The sequence below is a fragment of the Aspergillus viridinutans genome (genome assembly GCF_018404265.1).
Source record: "Aspergillus viridinutans IFM 47045 DNA, scaffold_5, whole genome shotgun sequence".
Lineage (NCBI taxonomy): Eukaryota > Fungi > Ascomycota > Eurotiomycetes > Eurotiales > Aspergillaceae > Aspergillus > Aspergillus viridinutans.
In genome coordinates this window covers 1,100,110-1,120,153 of record NW_025091221.1, presented here as the reverse complement: position 1 = coordinate 1,120,153, position 20,044 = coordinate 1,100,110, and the positions used below count along the sequence as shown (strand labels likewise).

Here is a 20,044-nt window from a genome sequence, read left to right as displayed (position 1 = left end):
TAGGCTCAATATGAGGAGTATGCGTGTCTATATGACGTAAATCGTAACCAAATCAATTATCAATGCGAGGTGGTATAGTTCAGGAATCTTGAGATCTATCGGTATCTGGTGGCCCAGTCTCAAGGGTTTGATTTGTGTTCGAGCCATCGACCTTGTCCTCGAGAGATGTGACAGATGAAGTTGGGCTGGAGAGCCTCTGAGAGGCGCTGGAAGACCGACTATCCTCCGAGTCGCTCGTGGCCAAGCTCTCGGGGTCCTTGTCATCGCGAGTGCTCACATCTGATGCAGGTGTGGCATTTGCCCCAAGAAGCTTAGAAGATGCATCCTCGGGTGTTTGAGGTATTTGGATAAGCTCGGTCCGCTTTTCCAATGATCCCAAGGTCCATCTCCATTCGCAGCGGCGCTTGACGCGATGCTGGCGGGGTGTCTGGGGAGTGGAGGAACCATACGGATCGGTCTCTAGCCCATCCAATAGTGCCACTGCACGAATCTGTCTTTCCGCAGCTAAAGGTTTCCTCTTCTTCCTTTCGCGGTGAGACTGTGATGTGGTGCGATATTCGTCCTCGTCGGAGGTGCTTATGTCGGACGAAGTAAGGCTAGAATTGGCATCCGAGTCCTCGCCAGAGCCAGCCTCTCCGGAAGGGTAATGTTCCACCTGGTCAGCGAGGTCGGAATGGCGCGCGGTGTAGTGCACGGTCGTGATCTCCTCCTCGAGTGGATACCGATAGCTCACCCGTTTCTCGGCGGGGAAGAACATCCTGCGCGAGCTCGATCCCCCATTAGGCCCGTTCGGGGCCACGGATATCGATCGCCGTCTAGCAGTAGGTTCTAATGGCGAGTTTCGAAGAATACTCTTCACCCCAAGAGGTTGTTGATATGGATTCCCATTAGCACTAGTGGGATATGGTGACGAGGGTTTGCCGAATCTTGACATGGAAGATTTGGAGGGTGACACGGTAGCAGAAGGGGGACAGGAGGAGACATCATAGGCGTTTTTAAAAGTGTTGCGCACAGTGGGAGACGCTGTGGCACCGGCTACTAACGAGAGAGACAGCCCTGTTGTTGAACTGCCGAACGTCATTGGTAGTGATTTGGTCTGAAGTGTGAGTTTCGGTCTCTGTGGGATGGTCGACCGCCGGTCGCCTGCCGCATTTGATGATACGCCGCACGACATATTTGTAGAAGCGATGCCTGTTTGACACGAGGTCTGTGAGATTGTGTGTGCGTTTGTTCGATCAACATCGGAAGGAGGGTGAAGATGCGATAGTAACGGGGGCATGGGGGCTGCGAGCATGGCGATGAGACGGGGAGAGGGAGAGACCTAGGAAATGGCGCAAGATGATCGAGAGGAGAGCCCGAGGAAATGAGGATAAAATCGAGGTAGAGAAGAGGAGACAGACAGAGCGAAAGGACGGACTGCGCCCCGCACGAAGAGGCGATGGAGGGGAGTAGATTGTAAGTAAAGCCCACAGTTGGCCAGACCGATTCCAACAATAAGACAACCGTCGGGTAATCGATGGAGACGTTGGAGCTAAGTGGAAATTATGGAGATATTAAGATATCTACTAAGAGATGGGAAAAATTTTGAAAAAAATCAAGAATAGAAATACAACGATGAAGAAGAGGAGAGCAGGTGGGCGCTTGGAGGGTTTCCTATTTTAGAAATGCAACTGCGGAGGCAAATTCAGCGATGATGACTTTGAGCAGTCTTTCTGCGGTCAAAGTCCATACAAATAAAGGTATGGATGTGAATATGAAGAAAAAGAAGAAGGAGAAGAGAGACACGTTGAGTGAAAATACTCCAGAAGAGCTTTATCTGACCTGAAAAGAAGGAAAAAGCGTCTATCACATTCATACTCCGTAGTTGGCGTGTTATTCAGAGGGTGCAGGGACTATTGGACGCCATCCTGGAGCAGCCGGTCTATTTCTGTCGTGCTCATACGTATGTCTGCCTGTCTACTGTCGATCCGATCGTCAAGTCCAATTTATTCACCACTAGACTCGACTTCTGCCAGATAATATCAAAACCAGACAATCTGATACAGTCACTGACGGAATCGTCACATTGTCCACAGAATGTTGCAACCTAAACTCCGTTTATAGAGAAGACATGGTACCTAGTTTGTAGGTACCTGAATACTTCCAGTGCCATATCCAGGTACGGATTAGGTACTATAAAAAGATCAAGACACGAGGCGGTGGGGAAGCCTTCTAGTACTAAGGTAAGGTAACGTTTTAATACATACTAGTCACAGAACGGTATCTAATTGTTTGTAAGGAAATGTAACATTTGATGCGTAGTCTGCACTTCACATGAACCATGGTTCCTCAGTCCCTCAGTTTGTACCCTTTAGACTATCCAGAAACATGTCACAACAGAGAAACAACAACAGTTTCAAGCTGCTCACCCTCAGAGATATCTCAGTTATGGGGTTTGTCCAGCGCGAAGGCTTCGTGTTTCCACTACTACTTGTCCTTGACGAATGTTTCAACTCTGCCAAGGTACCGACTCAATCAAACATACCCGACCGTGAAGTAGAAACTTCATACCTGCTTGGTGCTCAGAGATGCTTAAGGGAGAGTGCACTGATTCATACAGTGCCTCATGTATTCGTGCATTCAGACTGACTGCCAAGGCTTTGAAGGAATTGAAGGTCTCCAGAACTGCTTGCAAGAAACTTTTATGTTGGCCTCGATGCTATTCAATCATCGCGAGGATCATCCGAGTGTTGGACGGTATGCTTACCATAGGAGTCAGCGTAATACGCAGTTGGAGTAAAGAAAGGTTTCCAACTTCGAGTCCTCAATAATCTTACATACTCCGTACAGACTAGTTCACTCAGATCATTCAAGATGATTGAAGGCAACATTGAGTAGGTGTATTGGTGAGTGGACACATCCAGCCACTTAGTTTCCTGTGCCACAATCCCAGCCTCCACTTCGGTCCAATCATCGTCTTCAGTGGAATTCGTTGTTGGAATAACTTCATCTTCGCCGCTCAACAGCTCTATTCTTCAGTCAGACAACGAGGTTACTCTCGTTGACTCGTTGCCATCAACACAGAGTCAGTTGATGTGTTTGCTTAATATCTCAACTAATTAATGGGGTTTCTTACCACCAACTTTCCTTTGCAGCCTCGATAATGCCCACTGTTAGATAGTCGAACAACAGGACCAATGCCGCACAATACCGTTACCTCGGCATCAAGTGGATGGGGCACAGTCACGTATCGAACGAAGACGGATCCTTACGACTCCAAATTTTGACCAATCTAGATGGCTGCGCCTCGTAGGGATGACGGTCGAATCATCGTTCACTTTGTTAGTGCCCTTCGTAACTATGAGCAGAAAAGCCTGGAGAATGACTGGTTAGGTTATGGTAATGATCGCTAATCACCCCTGAAAAATACAGGATTATGATTGCTTCTATGCCTCAGTGTTTGAGGCGGAACAGCCAGCGCTCAAGTCCCTGCCTCTGGCGGTTCAGCAAAAGCAGATCGTGGTGACTTGCAACTACGAAGCTCGACGACGAGGACTGCGCAAACTGCAGCTGATCAAAGAAGCGAAGCAGATCTGTCCGGATGTTGTCATTGTTCTGGGTGAAGACCTCACCAGGTTTCGCAATGCTTCCAAGGAGCTCTATCTCTTTCTTCGGGACTTTGTCTGGGGAAAGCGAGTTGAGAAATTGGGCTTCGATGAGGTGAGTGTATACTCCATCTGTGCTTTCAGGATTCGGCCCGATACTAATGATCAAGCATAGGTGTTCCTCGATGTGTCTGAGATGATTACCTACAATGTCGAGATGCTGAATCGCAATGACCTCAAAAACTCATTCTTTCACCTTGACCGTCGAGATCCCACAGTGGGGTTTACGTTCGATGCGACAGGCTTTCATGGCCACACCTATCCAGCTGTTCCCGACGTTGTAACAGAAGCGGGCTCGGAGTGGCTTCGCATTAGACTGTTGGTTGCATCCCATTTGGCAGCTTATCTTCGAAACCAACTTGAGTATCAGAAGGGCTACACTGCCACTGTGGGCATTTCCACATCAAAGCTTCTCTCAAAGCTAGTCGGAAATACGCATAAGCCCAACAGTCAGACAACTCTCCTGCCGCCTTATACTGTGGCGGAGCATGGGGCGAAAAGCAACGTACTTCACTTCCTTGATGCTCATGAGATCAGGAAAATCCCTGGAATAGGCTCGAAAATCGCGCACAGAATCAAATCATACCTTACTACGGCTGTAGCTGGGGCCGGAACAGAGGTTGACCGGGCTAGCGATACAAGACCACACTCAGATGACCGCGCCGTCACGGTTGGGGACGTTCGTCTCTTCCCTAACATGGGACCTCTGTTACTAGAAAAGATCCTAGGCGGCCCAGGATCTCCCAGGGGCATTGGGGCGCGGATATGGGGGCTGATGCACGGGGTGGATAACACTGAAGTTCTACAAGCTCGAGATCTACCGACGCAAATCAGCATCGAAGACTCATATGGTCGCTTAGACACCTTCAAAGAAGTCAGGAAAGAGCTGGTTGCTCTGACAGTCAGCTTGATCCGGCGCATGCGGGTTGACCTGACTGAGACAGACCCTGACATCGATTCCCCAGCCGGCGAACCCGCTGCAGCTGATGGTCTTAATGCAAAACGACAGTTCCGATGGGTGGCTCACCCGAGAACTCTTCGTCTCTCGACGTGTCCTCGCCCAGCCCCAGGCTCTGATCAGTCAGAGCGCCATGGTCTCAACCGGATATCTCGTTCCGCACCTCTTCCATCCTACATCTTCAACCTCGATGAGAACGTGGATGCTTTGGCAGAGCGACTTGTACAGGACTTGGCCATGTCCATGTTCCGCAAGCTTCACCCTGAAAACTCGGGTTGGAACCTCCGTGTTCTGAATATTGCTGTGACTAATATGGTAGAGAGTGCTGGTGACCAGAAGAACAGCAGCGGTCGAGATATTGGGAAGATGTTCCGTAAACAGGAATCGACGCAGCACGATCATCCTACGCCAGAGCTGGAGAAGATTACCTTCAGTGGCGTCGCTGAGGGAGACAGGGATTCGAAGGGGGCTCTTTCCGCCAGAGCCAATGATACCTGGGAGGAGAGCGACGAAGACGGCGATACGCCGTGTGTGGCCTGTACAATCTGCGGGATGTTGATACCACAGTTTGCCATGCTTGCTCATGAGACGTACCACACCGCACCGGATGATTGAGAACCTTGGGTTCGAGGATATGGCTATGGTTATGTCCATTAGCTACCACGTTCCTAAGTTTCGAATGTGTGATTGAAGCTTTTTATGACCACAACTGTAGCCTTGATACCTGTCCACTTTCTATTTTGCTTTGTATCTAAATGGTAAGCATTCACCATCAACTCTGATAACCTGCCACCGTTGTATGATTTATCCAGCGCAAACCATACAAGACCCTCAGCAGTGCTTCCTCGAATCTGCCGTTCTAACTCAATCTGGTAAGATAGGCATACGTATGCTTGAATTAAAAATGGCCCACAGGACATCAGCCACAGGCGCCGAAGGGTCTTGGCAGTGATCAGTTGACAGTTGGTCCTTGTTATGGTGGAGGGTTGTCTTGGACGACGGAATGCACAATGGCCATTCGCCATCTTAATGATCCATCAATAAGACTAACAATGTATTTCGGACTATTCTTACAGAAATGTATTCCCAGATGACGATTAATAAGCCTCTTAATTACCCCCCATGATTACTGTCGATGGCAAGGGCATAAGTCCTCTCAACAGTCTCGTTACAAGACCCTGAAGACCCTTTGTGTGAGAGTTGAGTGCATCAGGAATCTTCGCTCCACCTTTACCGCGCTCCTCCGCAACCTCTCCTCCTGACCCTCAACCCTCTCGTCTCATCCTCCTACTGTGTATATGATCAGACCCCAATTCATCAGTCATTCGCTTATTCGGCATTTCTTTCAACTTCGGTACCGCCAAGCCGCTGCGCCCCAGTGAAACGGATCTGCCTGGCGCCCAGCGACCGTCATCCCTATTAGTCTTATCCTAGTGGAGGCTTCTTGTCAGCCATTGTTCTATCACAGGGTGAATTAAGTGTCTCGGAGTGTGGGCGTCAATCAGTCGTCTTTCCATCGATACTGAATCGATCGCTTTCTCCCTTTTCATAGACAACGAAAGATTCTTGCAGGGTGCATATCTCTGTGTTGATGTTCTCGACTGATCGGACCAAGTCCTAAGACGTTGTTTCATCTTACTTCCTCGGTCATTCTTTTATCTTGTTGCCTGATGCCAGTATTATTCATTCGAACCCCTTAAGAGATTGAAAAAAATATACGCAGAAGGTTGCGTACCACAGCCTGCTTGGTTGGAGTCTAGGGGTTCCGTCCAGTTGTCGACGGAGATGAGGTTTCTCAAAAGTGCTCTGCCATTTGTTGCGAGTGCACTTTCACTCTTATCTGTTCAGGTTGGAGGTTAGTCCGCATTACTTCTTCGACGAGTCTTCATCAAAGATAGCTAACTTATCATCCAATGTCGTGCAGCCCGATCGCAAGAACCTAGTGCCATTCAACATGTCTCGATACTTGAACATGCGGTAATCAACACCCCCTCTCATGAAGTCGACCACCTTACAGATTTCGACGTCACATTCGAACTTCCAGATAAACACCAAACAATAAAATTAGAATTAGAACCCAACCATGATATCCTAGCCGATGATGCATACGTGCAGTACCTTGACGCGGAAGGAAACATTCATCACGAGGAGCCCATCCAACGACATGATCACAAGGTTTTCAAAGGGCAATCTCTGCTGAGGAGAGACAATGGTCTGTGGAGGCCTGTGGGATGGGCACGCATATATGTCAAACGGGACGGTTCTGAACCTCTGTTCGAAGGTGTTTTCAGTGTCGACAATGACAACCATCACGTTGAACTCAAGTCAACTTATTTGCAGAAGAAGCGCGTCGAAGATGCCAGCATTCCCGACCGAAAGGACGAATATATGGTTGTCTACCGTGACTCCGATATGATTCGACAGGTCCGCAATGAGTTGAAGCGTTCTTTGATCAGCTCGTCGTCCTGCCAGGCCGACAAGCTCGGCTTCAACAGTGACCCGCAGCATCCGATTTTCCGCTCTGAGTTTCAAGACGTGGACTTGGGTATGAGCAGCTATGGTTCCATGTCGCTGAACTCGTTGTTTGGCCTCAGCAAACGGCAGTCGGATATTGGCGGTGTTTCAGGAAATGCGGGTGGTGTTAACCTGGCCCAAACCATCGGTAGCACATCCGGGTGTCCCAAGACAAAACAAGTAGCCTTGGTCGGCATCGCGACAGATTGTTCATTCAGGGCTTCGTTCGACAACGACGACGCTGTCAAGCAATGGATCCTTAACGTGGTCAACAGTGCCTCGAACGTCTATGAAAAGTCGTTCAATATTTCCATCGGCCTGCGGAATCTCACCATAACCGACAAGACATGTCCGCAGACTGCACCGTCTTCGACGCAATGGAACATACCATGTGATCAAAGCAACATCACTCAGCGGCTCAACCTTTTCTCCCAGTGGCGTGGACAACAGAACGATGGCAATGCCTATTGGACCCTCATGAGCAATTGCCCTACCGGCAGCGAGGTGGGTTTGGCATGGCTTGGACAACTCTGCAATGCAGAAGTTACCAGTGATGGCAGCAACTCGGTATCCGGGTCCAACGTTGTCGTCCGCGTCTCGGGTGGTGGATGGCAGGTCTTTGCACATGAGTCGGGCCACACCTTCGGAGCGGTGCATGACTGCGACAGTATGACCTGCGCGCAGAACCTGGCGGCGTCATCTCAATGCTGTCCGTACAACACGGGGACATGTGATGCCAATGGAAAGTACATCATGAACCCGAGTACTGGAACAGATATCACCGCGTTCTCACCCTGCACAATTGGAAACATTTGCTCTGCGTTAGGTCGCAACAGTGTCAAGTCCAGCTGTCTGTCTGATAATCGCAACGTCGTCACCTACACCGGCAGCCAATGCGGCAACGGTATTGTTGAAGCCGGCGAAGACTGTGACTGCGGCGGTGAGTCGTCCTGCGGCAACAACACCTGCTGCGACGCCAAAACCTGCAAGTTCAAGAATGGAGCCGTGTGCGACGATGCCAACGACAGCTGCTGCTCGCAGTGTCAATTCTCCGCCGCCGGGACCGTCTGCCGAGCTAGTCTCGGGGAATGTGATCTGCAAGAGACCTGCACTGGCAATTCAAGCACCTGTCCTTCGGATTCGTTCAAGAAGGACGGAGAAAAATGTGGTAATATCTCTGGCCTGACCTGCGCCAGTGGCCAATGCACCAGCCGTGACTACCAATGCCGGACCGTCATGGGAAGTTTGACCCACGACAATAACACGTACGCGTGCCCGCAATTCGATTCGTCATGCGAATTGATCTGTACATCACCGACCCTGGGTTCATGCTACAGTATAAACCAGAACTTCCTCGATGGCACCCCCTGCGGTAGCGGGGGTTACTGCCACAACGGGCGGTGCAGCGGCTCCAACATCGGGTCCTGGATCGAGGAACACAAGAATATCGTCATTGGCGTCGCATGCGGTGTTGGCGGCTTGCTTGTCCTCTCAATTCTCTGGTGTCTGATCAACCGCTGTCGCCGGCCACGAACGGTCGTCAAACGGCCACCGATGCGGCCTTGGCCGGGCCCTGTGCCACCACCGCCACCTCAAATGGGACAATGGGCTGGGCCCAATAGAGGATACCAAGGTCTCCGGGCTGAGCCGCCACCCCCTTACCCCGGATCGTACCAGCCAGCATTACGATATGCCTGATCTTTTTCTTTTTGCCGTCACGGTCCATGCGGGATTGATTCCCGCAGCACTTGCATAACACGCTCATTTATATCCGGTTGTATATGATTTGGAGTTAGAGAGTCTTTATTTGTGGTCTGGGTTAAGGCAATTGGGATCATAGGGCTCTGGTGACTTTTGGTGGGCGTATCAGATGTTAGACCTGTTTACACATCTGATTTCATAGTCAGCTTTGGGTGGTATTACCTGCATATATCTGCACTTTTCTAAGAGAATATAAACCGCCTTGCGGGCAGATGCGGTTAGCCCTAAATGTGTATGGATGCCATTATCGGCCATCCTAAAACATTTAGGTTTACGGCTTTGGTCCACGGTGGCTTCATCTACAGCTGAAATAAGCAACTAACATTCCCTAAGCTACTACATGTATTTCGTTGATATGGAGGGATTTTCACAATTCCTGTTCTCTCTGTTTGTATCATTGACAGTGGAGGAATATTTCTTCCTCTTCATCTCATTGTATCGCCGACTATAAGATCACTCTGCTTGTGACATTGCAGCTCCTCCTTCTCTGAGAGATCGCGCCAGCCGAACATACTGCCACTGCCCAAGAATAAGACCATATCATTCCCATCCCACCCAGTGGCGTAGGCTAGGCCACAAACTGCGTAACCGCGCCGCTGGCCTTGAGAGATTCCGAAATCCGATCAAAACCATTGTTCTCAACTACATCAACAGGCCCCCATCCAGTAAACATCCTGATGTTGACATCGCTTCCTCCCTCGAGCAGCAAGACGACCGCTTCGCAAGGGCCACGCTCTGCCGCATCATGCAAGGGTAGTAGGTCAGAGGAACTGCGCACTGCGACATCCGCACCATAGGCCAAGAGCAGTTTTATGGCTTCTATATTCCCACACCCTATAGCCCTGTCGGATATGTCCGACTATCAAGTGTTCCTCAAATACTCCACACGGAAATTGTGTGGCTCAGAATTCATTTTCTTCAAAGGGCCGAGTCACCATGACCAAAGGCATTCACGCAAGCCATTTTTCTGCTTGATTCTGAGCTGAAACTCATCGTTGGTACCGGGATCACGTCAAAGTCTTTCCAGCTCGCGTCCTAGCTCAGGACCCGTCAGAGCACCCGCTTTTCTCAGAATTTCCCGTACCAACGCGGACGCTGCGAGGTCAAGGGGGGTATAGGCGTTGTAATCAAAGGCAAATATGTCAGCCCCCTTGTCGACAAGCAGCTGGACGGCCTCGTGGTTTCCAGACTCTGCTGCAAAGTGTAAAGCTGTGCAGCCCTCGTCATCGCTTGCGGTTATAGTTGCTCCGTGATCCAAAAGCAGTCTTATGGCCTCGGTGTTTCCATCATTACTAGCCCAGAGCAAGGGAGTCTGCTGTCGATCGGGCTCGACCACTTCGGTCAGGGCCCCGTGCCCCAAAAGCAATCGTAAAATGGCTATCGAGTTCACACCGTACTCTAATTCTTCGTCCGTATCCCAGGCCTCACCTGCGGAGACGTCTTCGCGTTGAGGCGTCCAAACCGCGTAATGCAGCGGGGATAGGCCCCCAGTGTCAATCGCGTTCACGTCCGCCCCTAGCTCGAGCAGCTTTTGTGTAGCGACCTTGTTTCCTTGTTCAGCGGCTTCATGTAATGCTGCCCTTGGCGATAGCGTATATTCATGAGATACCATGGCGGAGAGGTTGGCGCCAACTGTCCGAACGAGGTATTCAAGAAGGTCAACCCGGTTATGCAACACGGCGGTCATGAGCATGCTGTCTTTGACTTGGGGAGGGATCTTGATTCGTTTGTGCTGTGCGCGTGTGAGTATCTTGCTGATTATGTCCTCGTCTCCTTTGGCAGCGGCCCACAGGAGTATCTCCAGCTTGGGTTCAGCAAGGCCACGGTCTAGGAGACGAAGGTCCAGCAGGTTTGCAAAGGAGCTGGCGGTTTGGACGAGAGCATTGAGGTCTTTGGGTCCGAGGAAGTCGGCAATGACAATGATCAATTCAGAGGGGAGGGTTGTTAAAAACATGTTTGGCTGAGGTTTGAGGGGAAGATGCGTTGATGACAGATGATAGAAAGCTTGCTGGAGTTTCCAGGATACAAATTTAGACAGAGAGAAAATGCGTAGTACTGCCACTGTTGCTTTGAGTGAATAACATGACCTAGGTGATGTAGCGCGTGGATCAGGCTGATTGACCCGAAGTATCACTTGCCGTCGACCGAATGCTTCTTGAAGAGTGGCCCAATTCTAATATTAAAGCTCGTTCAACCAAAGGACCTCTTTGAGGACGAGTATGTCGATGACATGAAGCTACTTCAAGAACGTGACACGCCCATCGATTGTCTCTGTATCTGGTGACGAGAGCACGGATGACATGAAATGTTTCATTACTCAGAAAGAAAACGAGAGAACCAGAGCACGCATGGCAGAAGAAGCATATACAAACAGACAACAGCACAATCATCATTGCCAGCAAATACTCACAAACGCATCCCTCGTAACACCACCGACACCTTCCAAATCAAACTCCTCGATCATCGCCCGTAGCTCCTCCTCCTCCAATCCCGTCTCCCCCAATTCCCTCGCAACCCGCCGCAAATCCTCAAGATCAATGTAGCCCTTCCCGCCCTCGTCAAACAGCTCAAACGCCCGGAGGATCTCGTCCCGCGGATCCCGCTCCAGAATCTTAACGGCCGTCACGGCCTGAAAGGACGACAGCGGCATGAGGAGGTTGGAAGGGTGCTGCGGGTTCGTAGCCGGCGTCGTCTTCGACTGCGCCGGATGCTGCGCAGCCTGCGCCGCAGATTGCTGTTGTACTTGGGGACGGGGGACGCCGTAGGTCGTGAGGAGGGAGATGAGTTCTTGCTTCGAGAGCGTGAAGCCGAGGGCGCGGAACGCGACGCGGAGTTCATGGTAATCTAGATGCCGGTCTCGGTCGAGATCGAAGAGCGTAAACTATCCACGACCGTATCACATTAGCTTGGATCCTTCACGAAAACATTCCCATATGCCTTGGTTCGTCCGGAACCCGCCGTCGCTGGAACCAGGCACAGGCACAGGCACAGGGCCAGAACGAAGTATCAGATCCCCTTACAGCTTCATTAATCTCCTCCCTTTGCTCCTCCGTCAACCGGTTCAAAGGATTAGAGTCCTGCGAGGGACCATGTGTCTGCGAATGCACGGGAGCAGGCGGCGGTGCCTGCTGTGTTGGTTTCGCGCCTTCTGCGCCAAATTCGCCGGGCCCCGTCGCTCCCAGCCCGCGATGCCGAGAGAAGGACGACGCGCTGAAGGGGATCGCATTTGCGTTCACGGATCGATCGGGTAATTTGCCGCCTCCGTATGAGCGCGATCCGAACGGTTGGTGGGCTGATGAGGCCATGATGGGTGTTGGGTCCCGAAAGCGTGTCACCAGGACACGGGTCGGTAGAGGAACTGTCTTGTGCTGGTAGAAGCGAGTGTGGACTAGGAAGATATTTAACAGCGATTTTCGAGGCTATGGAAAGATGACAATGCTGTGGTGTTCTAATTGTGGGGATTTGTTTCGTCTTTGTCTGCGGAGAAAACGCGCAGGAGCTGTCGCAGCGGCCAGACGCGAAGCGGTGGACAAAGCTTGTTGTCGTTCCTTGGGCGATCATACAACAGAATGCTAGCTATCAAATGGACATTTGCACCTCAGTTGAGAATTATTCTAATTTATATTACTACTAGCACAGAGAATCGCAATCACTTAAATTCAATGGTATTGGTTCCAAAACTTTCTTTGTCCTTTGATATCGTATAGCAAGTGTTATGTCACATGTAGCAAGATCCACCCAGGTCTTTGTTTCAGGAAGCCAACTTCGTTGCCAAAAGATTGTAGAGCTCATAATACAATAGCCAACTTATATTCCTGCAAGGAATCCATAGAGCAGAGCCAAAATACATTTGTTTCGAGATTTCGGTGTTCATATCGCTGCTGGGTTGTCCGGTGTTGGCGGAAATGGTGATCATGGAGCGAAAAGAAATATACTTGAGCAGATGACAGCTAATAGCTTCCAATCATACTGGATTCGGCCGAATTAATTAACGTCGTTCCACCCCAGGAGTCGGTTGGGGAAGGGATAGACCAGTCACCCATTAGCGTGGTTCTTCCAAATGCCTCAAAGTCGGTGAGACCTTCGTCGAAGGGATAAATCTGTGATAATTCTGCTTCCAAATTTTCCCAGTCGTTCGCGCCGTCCATCATCTGCGATGGATCTTGAGGCTGGCTTTCGAGGAAAGGTGCGACAAGAGTTGGAGGCCAAAAACTCTCGTTAAGAAGAAACTCGACATCGTATGGGACATCCGAGGACTGATGGGTTTGTCTGTGAACGGCTGTGGATGGCAGATTCTGATCAAAAGGGCGCGAACAGATCGCGACGTTGAAGTATTGATGGCAGGAGACTGGCGGGATATGTTTCTCAAAGAACGCCTTCTTCTCGGTCTCCAATTTTTCTTTCTCCAGCTTCGACCCGAATATGTGCGGGATCTTCTCCTTCACACAATAGATGTTGGAGAGTACCATGTTTGAGCGAATTTTAACCCCAGCAAATATGCTAGCCATTGGCTGTGGCAGTTCAAAGCTGGAAAGGGCTTCCAGGACTCGGTGGTAAAGGCCAACAGCGACCCAAACTGGGTTGAAGCAGTTTGCACCGCTGCAGTCGTTCTTCATGCCAGCAGGCTCACCGTCGCAGTCTGTTTTCTGTTTGATTAAGCTGTAGGCTTCGGAACCCAGCTCGCCTGAGAGCTCGCAGAGTCCTCGTAGGCAGAGAGCCAGCATGTAGAACATCACGATCCTTGTTTGCTCTACATCAGTCGCTCGCACATATACCTGCGTTTTGGAAAGGCATAGAATCGCCGAAAGCAGCTTGTGCATGGTCGCAGCAGTCTGCACAAGAGAGTTGCCAGGGAATTGCGTCTCAAATTTATCCATCTCTTCAGATTGAATGCACTTCAGGATCTTAAGAGTTAGCTGTTGGCTCAAACCGCTAGAAGTGTTCATATTTGTAGCATCGAAGTCAGCCGCATGCATGACCCAGTAATCTATGACTTCGCCGTTGCATTGGCAGAAGCTGACAACAGCCTGGGAAGAGGCACATTGAGATATCTTTTGCAGACAAGGAAAGATATCTTCAGGTTCGGTCGCTTGGAACGAAGTACTGTCTTGATTCATGTCCTGAAGTGTTATAATCGTGCAGGGAAGCAAGGACAGCTCTGCAGGTCTTCTGATGCACTTCGATTTGCTGTCTTGGCAACGAGGACAAGGAAGTTGCGGTTCGCAGGTTTTCTTCATGCGGTAACACCAGAGGCAAACACCTCCCATTTCCTTGAGCTTCTTATTTTTCTGTCTTCTCTCGTCTGATTCCTCTTTGGTCTGTACTCGCGATTCGCGATGACGGGCTGGCTTTATTCCGTCCTCCATCACAAATGTAAACCCGGAGACATTGCCAGGAGATCGATCATGCTGGAGTGACGCGGCTGGAGGAGGACAGTGGACCCCCGTGAGGTTCATGGAGCCTTGGGATGTGACTAGTTCGGTTAATATATATACAAATAGCGCGGGCAAGAGTCACTTACACTCGGAAGGAATCCGATCGGCCGATGATGCGAAGTCATATACATGATGCTCAACTGGTGACACTGTGCGAGTTCCAAGGGTATCGTATGGCCAGGCGGATAGCTGATGTTCCAAATTCATATTCGATGCTGGTGGATTTGGCGTATGAATCGGTGTACCAAAAGGGACTGACACTGGAGCGACGACGGGCCCGGGAGAAGTAAAACAGTTGAAGCCTTGGGAGAAGTTCACTGGATGGGCATTGGCGAGGTTTGCCATGCTGTTTGTGAAAGTGTGGTTGTTTACCATGAGTTCAGTTGTAGGGCCGCGCGCGAACGGAGAGTCCATTTCAGCAAGAGGAATATGATGTACATTATTATGATGTACATGCTGTAGTGACTGTACTTGTTGTAAACTGAAGCTATGAGATGATGGTGTATCGTATGTCGCTTGATGATGGATCATAGCTTCGTGTGATGATGACGCACGACTCTCCATAGTGGGCTGGGGCAAGTTAGTAAATACTGACAGAAAAGATTCAGATATCTGAGCAGCGAGAAGGAGAAAGGAGACACCCTCAAGCCTGGAAAGGGAATAACTTACACCTCCATTTGGAAGTTCTATGCTCTGATGTCGAGGGTCAAACGGTGTTTGAAACGATTCAAACTGCGAGGGAACGAAGGGAAGATCCGAGGTTGGAATATAAGACATAGTATCGGATTCTATTACGTTACGTGCGTAGTAAAGATGATCGAAGTCGAAAAGATAGTGTATAAGTAGATTCAAGTCGGTCTTAAAGAGGTTCGATAAGTAACGAAGGACATCAGAAGTGAGATGGTGATGATGAGTCCAGGAAACACTGTCCAAAGAGGTCGAGGTGTGTTGTCGTCGAAATATGACGAGAAGGCAGGAGTCATAGTAGACCCAAAGTTAGGGCAAGACCAGCATGACGACAACAAACCTTCCACCAAGCAACCACCATCCTCAGCTGTCTGCAAGCAAGACCGACAGCGAGCAAGACCGGGCAAGGCTGAGTACTCAGTACATGAGCAGAACAGCGACTGCTCTCTGGGTGAACATCAAAGCCAAACAAGACCAATTCCCTTTTGGCAGTGTCTGCGCTTGAGTCGACTGGACACAACTGGGCTTGCAGCCTAAGGCAGAAAGCAACTCTCGACCAGGAAACTGTAAGACTTCTGACCGTCCCGTCGCTGATTACTTATCGATAGCATCATCAGTTGTTCATGAGAAGGATGGCGATGTTTAAACCGACTCGATATCCGTTCAAGATGAGTAGATGACCCTGCCAAGAGGAGAAGTCGGAAATCGCCCATTAGCTGTCCCTAGATTGCGATTGAAGGTGCACCGCTCCTTGATCAAATTCGCTTCTTGATCTCATACAGGAAGCGATGTAATCACTTCCACCTTCAAGGCTCCAGATGCTGTTCATCCTGAGCTATAAGATCAGGGTCAATCGCAGTGCCCAGATCCCGGTCTTCAAGAAATTTCCGGCCAAGTAGTTTCTCTGGAAGGTAATCTTGTACTACCTGACCATCGAGGTAATTCGGGTTGTACTTGTACTCTTTCCCATACTCCAACTCCTTCATGAGTCGAGTGGGGGCGTTCCTCAGATGGATCGGTACCGGCAAGCCCGCAAGCCCCGGCTCCTCCAACGCCGCAAAAGTATTGTTCAGGCCGCGATACACTCGAGTACTCTTTTTAGAGAGCGCCATGGCTACTGTAGCGTGCGCGAGGTTGATGCGTGCTTCTGGAAGTCCGATCTTTTCGACAGCCGAGTGTGTAGCAATGGCAAGTGACAGCATACTGTTGTCTGCCAAGCCGATATCTTCCGATGCCACAACAACCAGGCGACGTGCAATATACAAAGGGTCTTCGCCAGATTGCAGCATGCGTGCGAGGTAGTATAGAGCAGCATCTGGGTCACTGCCCCTGATCGACTTGTGGAAGGCCGAGATTGTGTCATAATGTTGGTCCCCTGCACGGTCATACACCAAAGTCTTGGTAAGCGATCGCTTCAATTCTTCTTTGGTCATGCCGGGACGGTTTGACAAGTCCATAGCCAGCTCCAAAAGATTGAGGGATGTTCGAGCGTCGCCATCAGAAAAGCGAGCAAGGTACCCAATCAACTCATCATCTACGATTGAGGACGGTGAATAGTTGGGCCCTTCAACTCTCAATGCTCGGTCAAGGATAGATTTAACGTCCTCATCGCTCAGTTTTGACAATGTGAAGGTCCGGCATCTGGAAAGGAGAGCATTCTGGACTTTGAAAGACGGATTCTCGGTCGTGGCACCGATGAGTGTGATTTGCCCACTTTCTACAGGTCCTAAGAACACATCCTGCTGTGACTTGGAGAAGCGATGGATCTCGTCGCAGAACACTATCGTCTTCCTTCCAGTCAGACCGAGCTCGCTTCTGGCTTCTGCGAATATCTTTTTGCACTCCGCAACCCCGGTACTGGTGCTGTTAATTTCCACAAATCTGCTCCCTACCATCGACGCAATGACCCTTGCAATGGTTGTTTTGCCCGTCCCCGCATGGCCCCAGAGAATCATGCTCGGGACCCGATCCTGTTCAATTAGTCCGCGGAGTACGCCATTTGGCCCGACGAGCTCCTGGCCACAGACTTCATCGAGAGTCCGGGGCCGCATGCGCTCAGCCAACGGTGCTGCTTTCTGAAGCGCGTTCACCTTCAGCTTTTTCGGATGAGGCTCTCTTTGCGCTTCATCTTGATCCGGCTTGTTCCCGTTCAAGAAAGACTCCTTCTCATGTGTAATTGTTCGTTTCCCGTTGACGGGTCGTAGCGGTGAGGGTGCGGACAGGGAATCACTTTGCGGTATGCTTTGGGAGGCAGCCTTTCGGGCAGAGGTCGGCTGAAAGAAGCTGGGTACCGGAGTCTTCTGAGACGACACTGGCTCCCCCGTGCTCGATGTCGGCTCCTCAATGAAGTTCTCACAATTGGAGTCGATATGGTCGTTGATCTTTAGGGACGGAACGGAATTCCCGCAAATGGGGCAGGAAACCATGATGACTGGCCCATAAGCAATGATTAGGTACTATTGAATTGGTGATCAATCAGACAAGTTTCGTGGAGATACCATGAAGAATGAATGAAGAGCACCACATCCTGGCCCTAACTAATCATTGAGCTTTTTGGACGCGTGAACGCGTCTGGACACCTACGCCTGACTGTGTTTAGTAATCCGAGGTTCTTAAAATGACGCACATTTACAGCCTTAGTACCTGATGATGTTGTATCTTTGAGGTCACAGAAGAGCAACACTGAAGATAAATGAAGCACAGCAGCAATTATAGGCAGCCAGTACAAGCTTTATATGAATGCTACAGAAACAGGCATCTAATAATACTTCAGTCTTGTGGCACAATGGCCCTTAATAATGTAACCTCCGACAGAAGGCGGAGCACGCAATATGCTACTAATCGGTAATCACCGCCCATGGATGTAGTCAGAAATGCCCCATAACTACTGCCCCCCCATTGACCAGGAACCCACTGTTCTTATTTATTTGTAGGTTGCAGTCATAATCTTCTCCTTGTCCATATGTTCCTTTCTTCTCGTAGTCCTGCCTCGTTAGCAGTCCTTCACAGGTTCAGCAGTGCATCGTCATCATCAGTATCCGCATTCAAAGCCGTACCTCCCCGCCTTCATAGCCGATCAGTGAGAGCGATGTCGGCGACAGCAGCGAGACCCGATCCGTTTCGTCCAGCGAAGAGAGTTGCGGGCCAGAGACAGGATGTCTGGTGCGACATACTTTTTGCAGCACTTTGGACCAGAATGGAACTATATCCTAATGGTGCAACAGGTCAATTGTGAACGAAGCTGCTGCCGCTTCGCCGGTTCAGCCGATTGTGAACATGGGTCAAGGCTTCTTGTGAGTGACACTTCATTCCGAGGAGTAAGGGGCGGAAGACTGATATAAATTTATGTAACAGCGGTTACAACCCTCCTCAATTCGCTCTAGATGCGGCCAAGGAAGCTCTCGACCGAGTCGACTGCAACCAGTATTCGCCCACGAAGGTACAACACTGCGATTCAGCGAACTGACAATTGGCCTTCGGCTTATAATAATGTGGTACAGGGCCGTCCGCGACTTAAGAAGGCCATTGCCGAAGCATACTCTTCCTCCTTCGGTCGTACCATAAACCCAGATACAGAAGTTTCCATCACCACCGGTGCAAATGAAGGTCGGGCGCAATAAGGCCTCCGTTTGGATGTGGTTGCTGACAACGGACCAGGAATGTTGAGTGCTTTCATGGGATTCATTGAACCCGGGGACGAGGTCATCATCTTCGAGCCCTTCTTTGACCAGTAAGGGAACCTTGACCCTGTGCCTCGGATCTCTCTAACGCGCTGTATAGGTACATCAGCAACATCGAGATGCCTGGCGGTACAATTCGATACGTCCCCCTTCATCCTCCCAAGGATGGTGCGACACGGACTTCGCCTGCGTCTGAGTGGACGATAGATTTCGAGGAACTGGAGAGGACAATCAACTCGAAGACAAAGATGATTGTAAGAAGTAGCCTTCTTGCTTATTGAGACAATAGCTGACTCGCTCTGTAGGTTTTGAACTCGCCGTAAGTGAGCCGGATCAACTACATTTGTATGAAGCTGACAACAACAACATCAGACATAATCCCGTGGGAAAAGTTTTTTCGCGCGCCGAACTTGAACGCATCGGTGAGCTGTGTGTGAAGCACAATCTCATTATCCTCTCCGACGAGGTCTATGATCGCCTCTACTACGTCCCTTTTACTAGAATTGCTACCTTGTCCCCAGAGCTCTGGGAGCGTACTCTCACGGTTGGCTCTGCCGGAAAGGCCTTCTACGCTACTGGCTGGCGTGTTGGATACCTGATCGGACCGGAGCATCTCATCAAGTACGTCGCCGCTGCACACACGCGTATTTGCTACAGCAGTGTATCTCCCCTCCAGGAAGCTGCTGCTGTGGCTTTCGAGCAGGCGGACAAGGTCGAATTCTGGGACCAGAGCCGGACGGAAATGAAGCAGAAAATGGAACGCTTCTGCGAAATCTTTGATGAGCTCAACATTCCCGTGAGTCTATTGCAGATGGCCCAAGAGAGCTACCGTTACTGACCACTACTGCTAGTACTCTGACCCTGAGGGTGGTTACTTCGTCCTTGCAAATATGTCCTCCGTCAAACTCCCGGAAGATTACCCATTCCCTCCCCATGTCGCCAGCCGCCCTCGTGATTTCAAACTTTGTTGGTTCCTGATCCACGAAGTAGGGGTGGCAGCCATCCCTCCGACGGAATTCTACACCGATACGAATGCTCACATCGCCGAAGACTACCTTCGCTTCGCCGTCTGTAAAAACGATGATGTCTTGGAGACGGCGAAGGAGAGGCTCCGCGGTCTGAAGAAATACATTTCGAAGTAAGACCGCTCAAAATTCGGTGGGTTCTTCGGTGAAATGTGCTGCGAACGACGGATGGACATTCCCCGGGCTTTGTGTGCCCAGGACTTGCGTCGCGTTCATAGGGGCAGCAATGAAGCTTTCGGGCAGGTCACGGAGGATTTGAAAATCTAGATTAGCGGGGTTTCGTTCTGCCTTTTGTATCTCAGATATCTCAGCGTCTTGTTCTTGCTTCAGGACATGTCAA

General features: G+C 50.2%; 8 protein-coding genes across 8 annotated transcripts; 3 read left to right on the top strand and 5 right to left on the bottom strand.

Moving 5' to 3' along the window:
- Positions 1-79: 79 nt before the first annotated feature.
- Positions 80-1,294, bottom strand: Aspvir_007320 (uncharacterized protein; the record flags this gene model as incomplete). The annotated part of the gene is made up of 1 exon (XM_043270502.1): positions 80-1,294. The coding sequence occupies one exon, from the start codon at positions 1,292-1,294 to the stop codon at positions 80-82; it is 1,215 nt and encodes a 404-aa protein (XP_043126437.1).
- Positions 1,295-3,275: 1,981 nt separating this feature from the next.
- Aspvir_007319 (putative DNA polymerase iota) lies at positions 3,276-5,217 on the top strand (the record flags this gene model as incomplete). The annotated part of the gene is made up of 3 exons (XM_043270501.1): positions 3,276-3,320; positions 3,412-3,699; positions 3,760-5,217. The coding sequence occupies 3 exons, from the start codon at positions 3,276-3,278 to the stop codon at positions 5,215-5,217; spliced, it is 1,791 nt and encodes a 596-aa protein (XP_043126436.1).
- A 1,170-nt stretch (positions 5,218-6,387) lies between these two features.
- Positions 6,388-8,814, top strand: admB (ADAM family of metalloprotease ADM-B; the record flags this gene model as incomplete). Its single annotated transcript, XM_043270500.1, has 2 exons — positions 6,388-6,457; positions 6,527-8,814. The coding sequence occupies 2 exons, from the start codon at positions 6,388-6,390 to the stop codon at positions 8,812-8,814; spliced, it is 2,358 nt and encodes a 785-aa protein (XP_043126435.1).
- Positions 8,815-9,889: 1,075 nt separating this feature from the next.
- On the bottom strand, positions 9,890-10,831 carry Aspvir_007317 (ankyrin repeat domain-containing protein; the record flags this gene model as incomplete). Its single annotated transcript, XM_043270499.1, has 1 exon — positions 9,890-10,831. The coding sequence occupies one exon, from the start codon at positions 10,829-10,831 to the stop codon at positions 9,890-9,892; it is 942 nt and encodes a 313-aa protein (XP_043126434.1).
- Positions 10,832-11,266: 435 nt separating this feature from the next.
- Positions 11,267-12,182, bottom strand: cdc31 (putative cell division control protein Cdc31; the record flags this gene model as incomplete). The annotated part of the gene is made up of 2 exons (XM_043270498.1): positions 11,267-11,758; positions 11,898-12,182. The coding sequence occupies 2 exons, from the start codon at positions 12,180-12,182 to the stop codon at positions 11,267-11,269; spliced, it is 777 nt and encodes a 258-aa protein (XP_043126433.1).
- A 645-nt stretch (positions 12,183-12,827) lies between these two features.
- On the bottom strand, positions 12,828-14,726 carry Aspvir_007315 (uncharacterized protein; the record flags this gene model as incomplete). Its single annotated transcript, XM_043270497.1, has 2 exons — positions 12,828-14,338; positions 14,399-14,726. The coding sequence occupies 2 exons, from the start codon at positions 14,724-14,726 to the stop codon at positions 12,828-12,830; spliced, it is 1,839 nt and encodes a 612-aa protein (XP_043126432.1).
- Positions 14,727-15,805: 1,079 nt separating this feature from the next.
- Aspvir_007314 (ssDNA-dependent ATPase MGS1) lies at positions 15,806-17,425 on the bottom strand (the record flags this gene model as incomplete). Its single annotated transcript, XM_043270496.1, has 1 exon — positions 15,806-17,425. One exon carries the CDS (start codon positions 17,423-17,425, stop codon positions 15,806-15,808), a length of 1,620 nt encoding a protein of 539 aa, XP_043126431.1.
- A 662-nt stretch (positions 17,426-18,087) lies between these two features.
- Aspvir_007313 (kynurenine--oxoglutarate transaminase) lies at positions 18,088-19,821 on the top strand (the record flags this gene model as incomplete). The annotated part of the gene is made up of 8 exons (XM_043270495.1): positions 18,088-18,161; positions 18,224-18,292; positions 18,354-18,438; positions 18,500-18,605; positions 18,657-18,729; positions 18,780-18,940; positions 18,985-19,475; positions 19,531-19,821. The coding sequence occupies 8 exons, from the start codon at positions 18,088-18,090 to the stop codon at positions 19,819-19,821; spliced, it is 1,350 nt and encodes a 449-aa protein (XP_043126430.1).
- Between the last annotated feature and the right edge of the window lie 223 nt (positions 19,822-20,044).